The following is a 12,786-nucleotide window of genomic DNA, read 5'->3' on the forward strand; positions in this document are numbered from 1 at the left end:
AAGATTATTTTATCCCAACTTCTTTGTACTCTGATGTTGATTTTCGAAGGCGATTTAGAATGCAACCTCATTTGTTCAATAAAGTCATGCATGATATTTGCAATTATGATGCATACTTTGTTCAAAAGTGTGATGCTGCTGGGGTTTTGGGGCTTCTTCCGGAGCAAAAGCTTACAGCTGTTATACGAATGTTGGCATATGGAGCATCTGCTGATCAGGTGGATGAGATTGCCCGGATGGGGAAGTCCACTACGTTGGAGGCTTTGGTAAGATTTTGTCAAGCTGTTGAAACTCTGTACACTAGGGACTACCTGCGTAGACCTACTCCCAGGGACCTCCAACGGCTTCTGCAAAAAGCCGAAGCTCGAGGATTCCCTGGAATGATTGGTAGCATTGACTGCATGCATTGGCAATGGAAGAATTGCCCAACTGCTTGGCAAGGTGATTATGGAAATCGAAAAGGCCAAAAAAGTATCATCCTTGAAGCGGTTGCTGGTTTCGACACATGGGTTTGGCATGCCTTCTTCGGCGTTGCAGGATCACAAAATGACCTCAACGTGCTGGGTCAATCCCCCGTCTTCAACGATGTATTGAGAGGTCAGGGCCCCAATGTCACCTATGAAGTCAACAATACAGTATACCAGACAGGATACTACCTAGCTGATGGAATCTACCCGAGGTGGACGACTTTTGTCAAAACCATTCCAAATCCCCGATCCCAGAAGCAAAAATTATTTGCTACATATCAAGAGGGATATAGGAAAGATGTCGAAAGGTGTTTTGGCATCCTTCAAGCCAGGTGGTTGATTATTCGAGGTGCGGCCCGCATGTTTGATGAGGAGATCCTCAGAAGCATTATGATGACTTGCATCATCCTCCATAATATGATTGTGGAGGATGAGTACGATTATGATGCTTTAGAGGTCTACGAACCGGATCCAATGAACACGGCTTTGACACGGATTTATGAAAGACCCATGGGGCCAAATGGAGAACCGTTTGAGCCGGAACCGTTGGTGAGGGATGGTCATTTGATGACCCGAATGATAGATCGATATACGGAGATGCAATCTTCGTATATTCATGAAATGCGTCAATTTCACTTGATGGAGCATCTATGGGCGGTGAAAGGCAATGAAGATTAATGATGGAGAATAGATGCTTTGCTTATGTTTTATTTAGTATGGTTTGGTTGTGTTTTTATTTTTATTGTGCCTTGTTTGTGTTTTTATTTTTATTGTGCCTTGTTTGTACTTTTAATTTTATTTTTATTATGTTTTGTTTGAAGTATGGAATCTTTGTTTATTAAATAATGAAATGTAATACAAGTCATTATGAATTACTAATAAAATAAAATACATGAATTATAACAACTTTAATAGAAAACAACTAAAATACAAATACATAAAAGATATGCTAACTAATTTAATGGTTTCCATCATTTAACCAATCCGTGTATGGTTTCCATCATTTAACCAATCCGTGTTGCTAGGCCCATCATCCCGGAAAAGTCTTCTTCTCATAACATCCCTTCGTTCTAGCTTCCAAAATTGTTTTGTTTCAGGGGACATATGACTTGTATTCATCGCCATGGTTTCCCGATCTGTCTTGTCCATATCTTTTTTGCGCAAATACTCCCTTTCACGTGCAAACTCAGCATCAAGGGCCAACTCGTGCTCTTGGCGTTTTTGCTCCATTTCTATTCTTATGCCGTTTTGCCTTGCAATTTCCTCCAAAAATTGTGAATTTTGATTGCTTGAATTACCCTTCTTCTTTGCCTTCGCGGCCTTTCGGCCAATGGGCCTCGGCTCCTTTTCGATGGGTGAGTCTTGACTCATAGGAGAATAAAGAGGTGAATCCGATGTCATTGAATCACGGAGTGGCGTCTCGTTTAACACAACCTCCGGACCCGTTGGAATAATTACGAAGCGTTTGCAAAATTTCACCACCTCCCAACATTCATGATGGGTGAAACTTTTTTTGCCACCCCCGGTTGCACCGAACCACATTTGTGCTTGAATCATCTATTGAACAAAAAAATGGAAATGCAATAAATATTTAAAATATATTGGATATGCAAGAAATATTAACAACATATTAAAAATACAAGCAATATTAACAAAATATTGAAAATGCAAGAAATATTAACAACATATTGAAAATGCAAGCAATATTAACAAAATATTGAAAATGCAAGCAATATTAACAAAATATATACAACATATTGAAAATGCAAGCAATATTAACAAAATATTGAAAATGCAAGCAATATTAACAAAATATATACAACATATTGAAAATGCAAGCAATATTAACAAAATATTGAAAATGCAAGCAATATTAACAAAATATATACAACATATTGAAAATGCAAGCAATATTAACAAAATATTGAAAATGCAAGCAATATTAACAAAATATATACAACATATTGAAAATGTAAGCAATATTAACAAAATATATATATATTAGGAGATTAAACTTAATAACACAAAAATTATAAAATACTTACCTCGTTAGTACGATTTTGCCCACTTCTATAGTTGTCCATCGCTTTTGCTAGGGCATTTCTCCATTTTCCCAACTCTTTATTGAGAATTTTTCACCTACTGGATAATGCCATCTCCGTACGAGTAGACCCCGGAATTTTTTCACAAAATTCGGCATGAATTTTTTTCCACATATGAAAAAATTTCATTTCATTGCCGGACACGGGACAATGACAAATTTGGAGCCAAGCCTCACACAAAGAAACATCTTCCATTGTGCTCCAAGCCCCTCCGGTTTCGATAGAAGAAGCCATAAAAATATGAAATCAAAATGCTAGATGAAAAAGAGGAAAATGTTGTATAAAAAGAGTGAATATTAGTAGAAGTATAATGAAATGTAAGAGTATTGGTGTTGAAAGTGAAGGGTATTGATAGGTATTTATAGAAAAAAATACCAGAATTTTTTAGAATTTTTTAGAATTTTTTTTCATATTTTTTTCACCCAAAAAAGCCTCAGCCGTTGGATTAGAAAGGAGAAGCAGATCGGAAGGAACTGAGCGCGACACGTGGCAGCCTACCGTTGGCGCTGGCGTCAGCGCTGACGTCAGCGCGCGCTGATTCAAAATTTTTTTACCGTTGGCGCGTGCATTGCACGCGCCAACGGTAAAAATTTTTTGACAGCCCTAGCTGACGTCAGCGTGACGCCAGCGCTGACGTCAGCACCCGCGTTTTGGACCTGGGGCTGGTTTGGCCTTCGGGCTGGCCCGAGTTGGTGGGTCCCACACCAAACCCGGGCCTGGGCTGCACGCTGGAGCGAAAATTTTTTTTTTTTCTGCCCTTGCCTCGGGCTGGGCTCCTTCGCTGGAGCCACTCTTAGGGGCAAGTTTTTAACCCAACCCAACAAGTGTAGGTTTCATTTTCCCTCAGTTTGGTTTGGCCCAAACATAAATAAACTTACACACAACCTTCTCACAAGCAGCAAAGCAGAAGAGAAAACCACCTAAACCCCTCCGCCTTCCTTCCGTTCACTTCACCTTCATTTCCAATTCGCTAGGGTTTAAGCATTTCCCACCACTCTCTCACTGTCTCACAGCCATGACACTCTACCGCCTCCTCCTCCGCTCTCTCCGCCGCCCCTCCACCCCTCCCTCCCTAACCCAATCCCTCACCTCCCTCGCCCTCCAAAACCCTAACCCTAGCATTCCTTTCCATCTTACCACCACCGCCACGCGCACCTTCGCCTTCTCCTCCGCCGAAGAAGCCGCCGCTGAGCGCCGACGCCGCAAGCGCCGCCTCCGTATCGAGCCCCCGATCAACGCCCTCCGGCGCGACTCGCACCCTCCTCCCCCACGCGACCCCAACGCGCCCCGCCTCCCCGACACCACCTCAGCCCTTGTGGGCCACCGCCTCAACCTCCACAACCGCGTCCAGTCGCTCATACGCGCCGGTGACCTCGACGCCGCCTCCGCCGTTGCACGCCACTCCGTCTTCTCCAATACGCGCCCCACCGTCTTCACCTGCAACGCCATCGTTGCTGCCATGTACCGTGCCAAGAGGTACAATGACGCTGTTGCCCTCTTCCAGTTCTTCTACAACCAATCGAACATTGTTCCAAATGTTGTATCTTATAATATTTTGATTAATGCTCACTGCGATGATGGCCGGGTTGATGTGGGCCTCGAGGTTTATCGGCATATACTTGCAAACGCCCCCTTTAGTCCCTCACAGGTGACATACCGGCATTTGACTAAAGGATTGGTCGATGCCGGTAGGATAGGTGAGGCTGTGGACTTGTTGAGAGAGATGTTGAATAAGAACCTCGGCGCTGATTCTGGTGTGTATAATAATTTGATTAATGGATTCTTGCATTTGGAGAATTTTGACAAGGCTGTTGAGCTTTTTGATGAGCTTAAAGATAGGTGTTTGGCGTACGATGGGGTTGTGAATGCGACATTTATGGATTGGTTTTTCAATAAGGGGAAAGAGAAGGAAGCAATGGAGTCATACAAGTCCGAGCTAGATAGGCAGTTTAGGATGACCACGGCAACTGGTAATGTTCTTTTGGAGGTGTTGCTTAAGCATGGGAAGAAGAAGGAGGCCTGGGCTTTGTTCGATCAGATGTTGGATAATCACACCCCGCCAACTATCCAGGCTGTGAATTCGGAAACATTTAACATAATGGTTAATGAGTGTTTTGGGCTTGGAAAGTTTGATGAGGCGCTTGCCACCTTTAAGAAGGTGGGGACAAAGGTGAATTCGAGACCTTTTTCTATGGATGTTGCAGGGTATAATAATATCATTGCTAGGTATTGTGAGAATGGGATGTTATCGGAGGCTGAGACACTGTTTGCAGAATTATCCTCAAAGGCGTTGACCCCGGATGTCACTACTCATAGGACTCTGATTGATGCATATTTGAAAGTAGAGAGGATAGATGATGCTCTTAAGATATTTAGAAGAATGGCGGAGGTTGGTTTGCGAGTGGTTGCTAGTCTTGGTAACAGGGTGTTTGATGAATTGATTAAGAACGGGAAGGCAATGGACTGTGCACAGATTTTGAAGAAAATGGGAGAAAAAGATCCTAAACCAGATGCCAGTTTCTATGATGTTGTGATTAGGGGGCTCTGCAATGAAGTTGCATTTGACCCAAGCCGTGATTTACTGGAAGAAATGGTGAGGTATGGCATTGGTGTTCCTCCAGCATTGCAGCAATTTGTAAATGAGGTTTTTGGAAAAGCTGGGCGTGGCGAGGAGATTCAGAGAGTATTAAATATGAGTAAGTGGGGAAACACACCAGCACAGGCAAGACCTCGGCAATTCCAGCCAATGAGGTCGCCTCAAATGGCAGGACAACAGGAGCCTCCATCAGGACCCTCTCAAATGGCAGGACAACATCACTCATCGTCAGCACCCCCTCAAATGGCTGGACCATATCAGCCCTCATCTGGACCGTATCAAATGGCAGGACAACATCACCCATCTTCAGCACCCTCTCAAATGGCTGGACCGTATCAGCCATCATCTGGACCTTATCAAATGGCAGGACAACATCACCCATCGTCAGCGCCCCGTCAAATGGCTGGACCGTATCAGCCACCATCTGGACCTTATCAAATGGCAGGAACTTACCAAACATCAACAGGTTCTCCACAGATAGCAGCAAGCCAGCACCATCCGGCTCAACCCCCTCAAATGGCAGGACAATATTACCCCCCATCAGGAGGCCCCCATGTGACAGCTTCATACCCACCATCTGAAGCTTCTCAGACCCTAGGACCACAGCACCCTCTGTCAGGATCTGCTCAAGGGATAGAATCACAACAATCACCATCAGAAGCCCCTCAGATGACACAACAGGTAGCAGCTGCTTGATTCTTAGATATTAAGTCATTGATTGAGATGCCAGTACTTTTCTGTCCTGATTTTCAGTTGGCCAATGCTACATCATGGTTATGCTAAGTGTCTCTCCATGCCACAAGCTTGTGGCGTTTTCACTTGAGTAAGAGTGGAGGCTTCAATTGGGTGTATAAGGGGCTACATTTGCTTCTTCACTGTTAATTCTCTTTTATATGCTCTATAGAAATTAACAGGATAATTTATTTGTTCCACATAATTATTAAAGATACTTTGACTTATAATAAAGTTAAATTTCAATGGTCAAGTCTTGTGCATGTTAAATATATGAGATGACCTTGTAGGCCAATGATGACTGACTTTGAGTACGTTGTACAATGAACTTGGTAATCTATGTTTCAGGAAAATGTTTCTTCCTAAATCTGGCTTCATGAATCACAGCATTAGTATTGAGATTCACAGCCTAAAGATGAATGGTAGGTGATCACATCCAGGTGACTGGTGTTCAGTTTTGTAGTTTGAATGTTTTTCTTGAAACTGGTTCTTCGTGGTGACTTGCATTTTTGCACAATTTGCGCTGTCCCTCTGTAGCATCCCTTTGCATTACTTGTTCAAGGGACCACGGATTCATTGTAATGGTACAAGAAGTAAAACGCATTTTGGGTCAATTCAGTAGATGGTGCTTTGCTACTGCATATGCACTCAACTGCTAATATATTTATATCATCGTCTATCCAATATCTTATATTGTTTTGTTACGGTCATTTTGATTAGTCGAAATTTATTTGACTCTATCTACCCTTTTCAAACTTTATGGCTCATCCATTTTATGTCATTTTCAGTATTTTTTTGTTTGTTTACTTTTAGTTTGTAGTTTGTAGTTTGTGTATATTTCATTTTCGCCCCCATTGACTCAGCTCCTTTAAGCCGACTATATATTTTGTATTAGGCCTTGCTCTTGCTCTTGCTCTTGCAGATTTAATGATACTGCATCATAAAAGACCTCCCTCCCTCCTACTTTTCCAACAGGATTTGTTATTGCCCACTTCTGTGAATCTAACATGTATTATTGCCTTGCGTCGGACTAATATTTTGCGTCTCATTGTAGAATTGTCGGGTTTGCTTGTACAAAACTGAAACATGGCCTTGTTATTGCAGATTTATTAATGTTACGTTGATCTTTGCTCTTGCTATTGCAGATTGATTGAATCGATTGAATCTGCTAGCCTAAACATGATCTAACTATATGATATGAAATTTGAGAAAGATCATGGTGCAAATATGAATAAATTTAATGCAGAAACATGTTTTCTTTCTTTTTTAAAAACAGATTTGGATGTGCAAAGATCAATTTAATCAAGCCCACATGGACAGCTTGATTGAAATTTGAATTGAGTAGATCCATTAGCCTCATCAAGATCTAACCAAAATATGGGAAATGAAATCTAGATTAAAATGCAAGATAAAGTCGTTTTCTCCCTTCAAGAGGTCATGAAGAAGCTCAGCTGTTATTTCTCACTCTAAAACCAGGAAGCCCTTAAATCCCAATTGGAAACAGGTTGTTTATTAGCAGAGTTTAAGACAGCTTTTGTGTCATAATCCTTTTCTTTTGTTTTAAAATACATTTGAGGTAGCAAACATGGATGACAAGTTCGAATCACAGTGGATGTAGCTCAATTTCATGGGTGTCTATCTCTTAGTGTTATGTGTGTCATGGTTTCGATTCAGTTTCATGCTTTAACAATCAGTATGAGAACATGGATCACACTTTGGCAAACAAGACAATCAAATCACTTGGAATTTGATTTGCCCTCAATCCATTAAAAGATTTTATAATGTTCTGTTGTCGTGCGCATACACAAAGCAACCCACCAACACAAAACAAACCAGATAGTTCACCAAAAAGATTTCAGTACCATTAATAAATTTGATCTTCTATATTGATGCTTTCCTTCTTCGAAGGAGTTTGCGGATTCCAAAATTTATTTAAGAACCAACATATTCTCTCAATGATTGAGAACCCAAACTCTCTATCCAAAACTACCTGTACATTTTTGTATAGAGGCAAAACTGATTGGCCAAAACCCCTACGGTTGGACAAGAATAAAAGTCCTACAAAAAAATTTCTGCTCAAAGAATCAAAATTCCATCACTGATGAGGCCAGCTCCAGCAATGGCTCCAGTGCACTTGGTGCAAACTTCCTAGCAAATAGGTAACAAATAGATGTCATCTCTGAATTGTACTGACATAGTGCTCCACTGTTTCGTATTGACCGTACAAAATCTTCTGTAATGTTATCTCCCCCGTATGTTGCAGGGTGCGGACCTCCCAGCGACCAGTCAACCCAAGTCACAGTCCGATTTGAGTTTAGCGATCCATGGAACATGTTGAAGTAAGTTGGCATGTAATGCTCATCCGGGTAGCAAGCAGGCAAGCAATACCTGCTGAAGAGGGTGTAGTACTTTGTTTCTGAGACTATGTAAATTGCTAACGTACGGCTAAGTTCAAACCACTGAGACCCTTTCCTCCATTGATAGAGTTCAATCTCAGGAAGCATTTTTCGGCTGTAACGACCACGTCCATAACGGCCAGGATCGTCGTACGACTCAACAAAGCTATGGTTAGAGCCAATGAGATACTTGTAGACGGTAGGGAAATTATAGACCGGGATGCAGCTCTCGGAGAGAAGAACAAAGCGCTGATTTGAGAAGTCAAGCAAGGCATTGGATAGCAGGCGCCTCTCTGCATCAACTAGTGTTACTGTTCCCCATGAAACAAGCTGAATAGAATAAAAGTTTAAGGTTAGGGAGCAAATAATTCATCGAGAACGCATAGAACACTATCTCCAGGAATGGTAGATTATACATAAGATTCACAGAATCACAGTAAACATCACATGGGGAAATATGAAATGCGTAGTTAATTACCAAAAATCTATTAATCAAAGAAAAAGATAACCTTTAAAAACATGCCAGGAAGGGCACAATTTAGTAAAAACAATGTCAACAGATACGAAAACAAACACAGATGTAAGCACCTGTGAACCATTCATGAAATGCGCGGATTAAACTGTTGGCAATTGTATCTTAGGTGATACTTAGTTCTGCATAAGTACCTTCAAGAAAGAATAACCAATCTTACTAAGAATTAGCATCTACTATGTCTGCACAACCTTCATGGATTAAAGGATGGCTGCAGAACAATTAAGGGTTCTCTGTTTGCAGCCATGCACCACTGTCTAAGATCAATTAAGAACATTCCTAAAATGTAGATATATCTCATGCTGTACAAGTTTAAACAAAAATCTAAATCTAACCATACCACTACCTACTTGATACGCAAACATTTGGTATCCAGTTGAAACTCCCCATTGCAACTCTTTTACGCTGAGAAGGCGGCGTTACAACACCATAGTAAACAAAAAAATACCTAATAAGTATCCAAAATTGGGTCCATGCCAAAACTTATTGACATGATGACAACTAAATCTAAGGATCATGATGAGGAAAATAGCAAGACATGGATAATATATATAGTTCTGAAACAAGTTACACCAGAGGCATGATGAATTCGTTTCACTCCAAGTGAGGCTACTGTGTCACTTCCAAATTAATCAGCAATTAGCTACTGCTATCACTTAACTAAAAAGCATATCAGTGAAATTTCAAGTAAAAGAGTCTACAATCCATGAACAAAAACATAAATGAATTCAAATTTAGACCAAATAAAATTTCCGTAGCTAAGAAATTCAGTTCACTCCCTCCAACCCAAACTCAGGCAATTATTTTCATGTCAACCTCACAACATTGATATGAAACTACAACAATACGGTGATAAAATAAGTATATAAATCAAGAGAAACAATGAGAAGTATTAAAACAGCAGAGTATCAGTAACAAAAAAGTATATGATTTAGCATGCCTTGTACCTGACTGGGAATTTGGCGTCCATAAAAGGGAGAGGTGCTAGATACATTGAGCGTATACCCTGGAAGCACGTGCACGTAAATCGAGAAAAACTTGTCATGGCCTTGAAAAAACCTCTCCCACAATGGCATCATGGGCAAAGGTCCTCTACTCAAAAACATGAAAGCCACTTTAGGCACTCTCTCGAATGGAAATTCTACCTTCCCGGGTACCATTGAAGCTCTCCAAAAGAGCTCATCATCAGACATATCGTGTGTCAAATTCTTCGGTTGAAGAAACGTCTCCATGCTCAAACAATCAACCTTCTCGCAACCTTGCACAATGGTACAATTTTCCTCCTCATTTGGCTTATTGGAGGAGAAGTGATTAATGAAGGAGTAAATCTCAGTTTGTGAACCAAAATGCCGATTAATATGCGCGCTTGTTGCTAATCCTATAACGACCCCAGCAACAAAAACAACCAAGAATGAGAGAACTTGCAAGAGTGAGAGCAAACCCGGGTTCTTCTCATAGTCTTCTCTCTCTCCCCTGCCTCTTGCCATGGCTTTCCAGTAAATCAATTCAAATTCCAAGTCTAGATTCTCACCAAATCTTGCTCAGCTCACTCCATCAAGTCTTAATCTCTGTCCTTTACCATATAAATTGAATCAAGACAAATCTACGAAAACCCAGTACTTAAAATCCTTGAGATACAGGCATCATCAACTACTACTGAGTTTTTGTAACCAGGACCCACATAATAATTATTACCAAAAAAGGCAAAAAGAAAAAAAGGAATATAACATAAAAGAAGAGTAATAAATAATAGAACCTGGAGGTACCTTAAACTCAAAACTCAGTTGATGAATGATGGATGGTGAAGATACCATCCACAAATTAAAAAGGCTTGAAGCAGGTCGAATATGAAAGGCTTTTTTTTTCTCTGGGAAATAACAACAACTTGGGCTGGAAAATTCTGGGGAGGAAGAAAAGCAGAGAGATTTGGATCAAATAATTTAGTCTTGTATGTATATGATATGGAAAGGGACTAGGATTGTGAATAAAGTCAGTGTGGTTCACAAGGAAGCCATACGAATCCAAGCATATACAAAGTGGGGTTGGTGATGATTTTGATTGGCAGCCAAGTGTGTGTGTGTGTGTGTGTGAGAGAGAGAGAGAGAGAGAGAGAGAGAGAATGTTGCGTTGTGTTGTGTGCGCGTGTTAGAGTGAGAGAGAGAATCTGAGATATTGCTTTTTTTATGGGAAGGCTGACTGAATCCGAGTGGGAGTGATTGTTGTTGTTTGTTTGCTTGTAAAGTGGAAAGTGGTGGTTAGAGTTTGGAAACACCAGCAAAAGTAGAAAGTTGGACACGGTCTTTCTTTTTATACATTAAATTGGATTTTGCTCAGCTTTGATGTCGTGGATTCCCTACGCACGTTAAGGCTAATCTTTCCCAATTCCAATTCACTGCAACTTTCGGTGCCATCATGCGCCCGCTAACCAACCATGATCTCTTACCGCCACACCACTAGCGAATAAAGGTTGGCGGTTTTTCTCCGGTTTGGTTCCATTTTAAAAAATAAAAAAAAATTCGATAAGAAGGGCATGCTTACTTACCCTCAATCGGTATGAAAAGAAAAGGAATAATTACAATTTTTGACTTCTTTATTTTTACAATTGGGTCCTATTTTAAATTCCGTAATTATATACTCTTAAAATTAGGAATCTGATCAATTAGCGAGGGGTAGTTGATCCAATTCCTATTTAAGTTCTCCTTTACTGTCTTTCAAAAATAACCTTACAACTTTAGAATTCCTATTCTTGTACAAATTCCATATAGTTAGTAAAAAAAATAAGGCTGGGAATGTATATAATTCATGTACTAATTCCTTGTTCTTAAATTCCTCAATTTCTTTTTTCCTCATTCATGATAAGTAAACATGCCAATAGAGTATATCTCAATTGGTTGAGCTATTCCACCTCCACTCATGTGGGCAGAGGTTCAAACCCTGATGCACCCAATGAATATGTGTGTATAAACCTCTTCCCTCAATCGCTTGTACTAAAAAAAATGCCTGAAAATTGAACTACACAAATATAAAGGCGTCGGTTCAATGGTTAAACTGACCATATCAAACCATGCACAACCTTGATTATCACTACTAAATACATCTTGTACACGTGTTATAATATGAGTGGATGTGATGGTTTATTTTTCTCTCTCTTAGGGAATAGTATCAATAGATTGTAAATATTCACTTATATTATTACACGTGTACAAGATGTACCACAAGATCGTACTATCATAGTATTTTATAACACTCTTCATTGTTAAGGTTGGTCACCATGCATTAATTAATTCGTGAGTGACTTTTGCCTCCAAGTTTTAGATGGACATCATACTCAAATTGGATCCTTTATCAAATTTGATTTCCTAAGTTAAATTAGTTAACTTACCTAACTAGGATTGTTCTAATTAGCTTTTAATAAGTTCCAAGTATGTGGAATAGTTAGAGTCGTAATTACTTGGATGTGCTCAATGTATCTAGATTAATGGGGTTCATTAATTTGGGTGCTAGTTCAATGTATCATATGAGAGCTCAAGTCTTAAATACTTGTATGCTCAAACCTCTCAGAGGAGTTGTTGAGAATTGAAATTGAAAACAAAGAGAGTGTTCTCTCATCTTTTGCTTATAATCTGGGTATTCGTATATTCAACAGGTTTTGTGCCTAGTTGCAGGTATTCTTAGACTAAACGGGGCTTAGTGGTTCGTGGTTTGTATTTCCAACACCCTTACTCGAGTACCACTGCATCACCTTATCCTTTACATAATAGGTTGGACTAAACCGGCCCATAATATCAGGATGGGCTAAGTCGGCCCATAGTATCAGGATGGGCTAAGTTGGCCCATAATGTTGGGTCGGGCCATCTCATAACCCAAAATATAGGGACGGGTTTGGGCTTGGGCCATTTTTACAGACCTACCTCTAGTTAGAGGTGTCAACGGGTTGTGTTGGCCCAACCTATCCCTTTTA

At 40.3% G+C, this 12,786-nt stretch overlaps 2 protein-coding genes across 3 annotated transcripts; one reads left to right on the forward strand and one right to left on the reverse strand.

Annotated features, from left to right (window-relative positions):
- LOC18788419 (pentatricopeptide repeat-containing protein At1g10270) lies at positions 3,398-6,564 on the forward strand. The gene is made up of 2 exons (XM_020554093.1): positions 3,398-5,846; positions 6,246-6,564. Exons 1-2 carry the CDS (start codon positions 3,585-3,587, stop codon positions 6,261-6,263), a joined length of 2,280 nt encoding a protein of 759 aa, XP_020409682.1. The 5' UTR covers positions 3,398-3,584; the 3' UTR covers positions 6,264-6,564.
- On the reverse strand, positions 7,738-11,255 carry LOC18791626. 2 transcript variants are annotated; one of them, XM_020559090.1, is made up of 3 exons: positions 10,592-11,255; positions 9,773-10,398; positions 7,738-8,623 (listed from the first exon to the last, which is right to left on the reverse strand). In XM_020559090.1, the coding sequence occupies exons 2-3, from the start codon at positions 10,310-10,312 to the stop codon at positions 7,982-7,984; spliced, it is 1,182 nt and encodes a 393-aa protein (XP_020414679.1). In that variant the 5' UTR covers positions 10,313-10,398; positions 10,592-11,255; the 3' UTR covers positions 7,738-7,981. The 2 variants fall into 2 exon arrangements, with proteins under 2 accessions (XP_020414679.1, XP_007221893.1); XM_007221831.2 differs by having other exon boundaries at positions 9,773-11,254.

Source organism: Prunus persica, chromosome G1 (genome assembly GCF_000346465.2).
Source record: "Prunus persica cultivar Lovell chromosome G1, Prunus_persica_NCBIv2, whole genome shotgun sequence".
In the NCBI taxonomy this organism is placed as follows: Eukaryota; Viridiplantae; Streptophyta; class Magnoliopsida; order Rosales; family Rosaceae; genus Prunus; species Prunus persica.

What these genes read in the sequence shown, in the direction of transcription:
- LOC18788419 (XM_020554093.1), top strand. Translation starts at nt 3,585, where the DNA reads ATGACACTCTACCGCCTCCTCCTCCGCTCTCTCCGCCGCCCCTCCACC.
- LOC18791626 (XM_020559090.1), bottom strand. Translation starts at nt 10,312, where the DNA reads ATGGCAAGAGGCAGGGGAGAGAGAGAAGACTATGAGAAGAACCCGGGT. An exon ending in GACGCCAAATTCCCAGTCAG is followed by an intron (nt 8,624 to 9,772) that starts GTACAAGGCATG and finishes TATTCTATTCAG; the next exon opens with CTTGTTTCATGGGGAACAGT.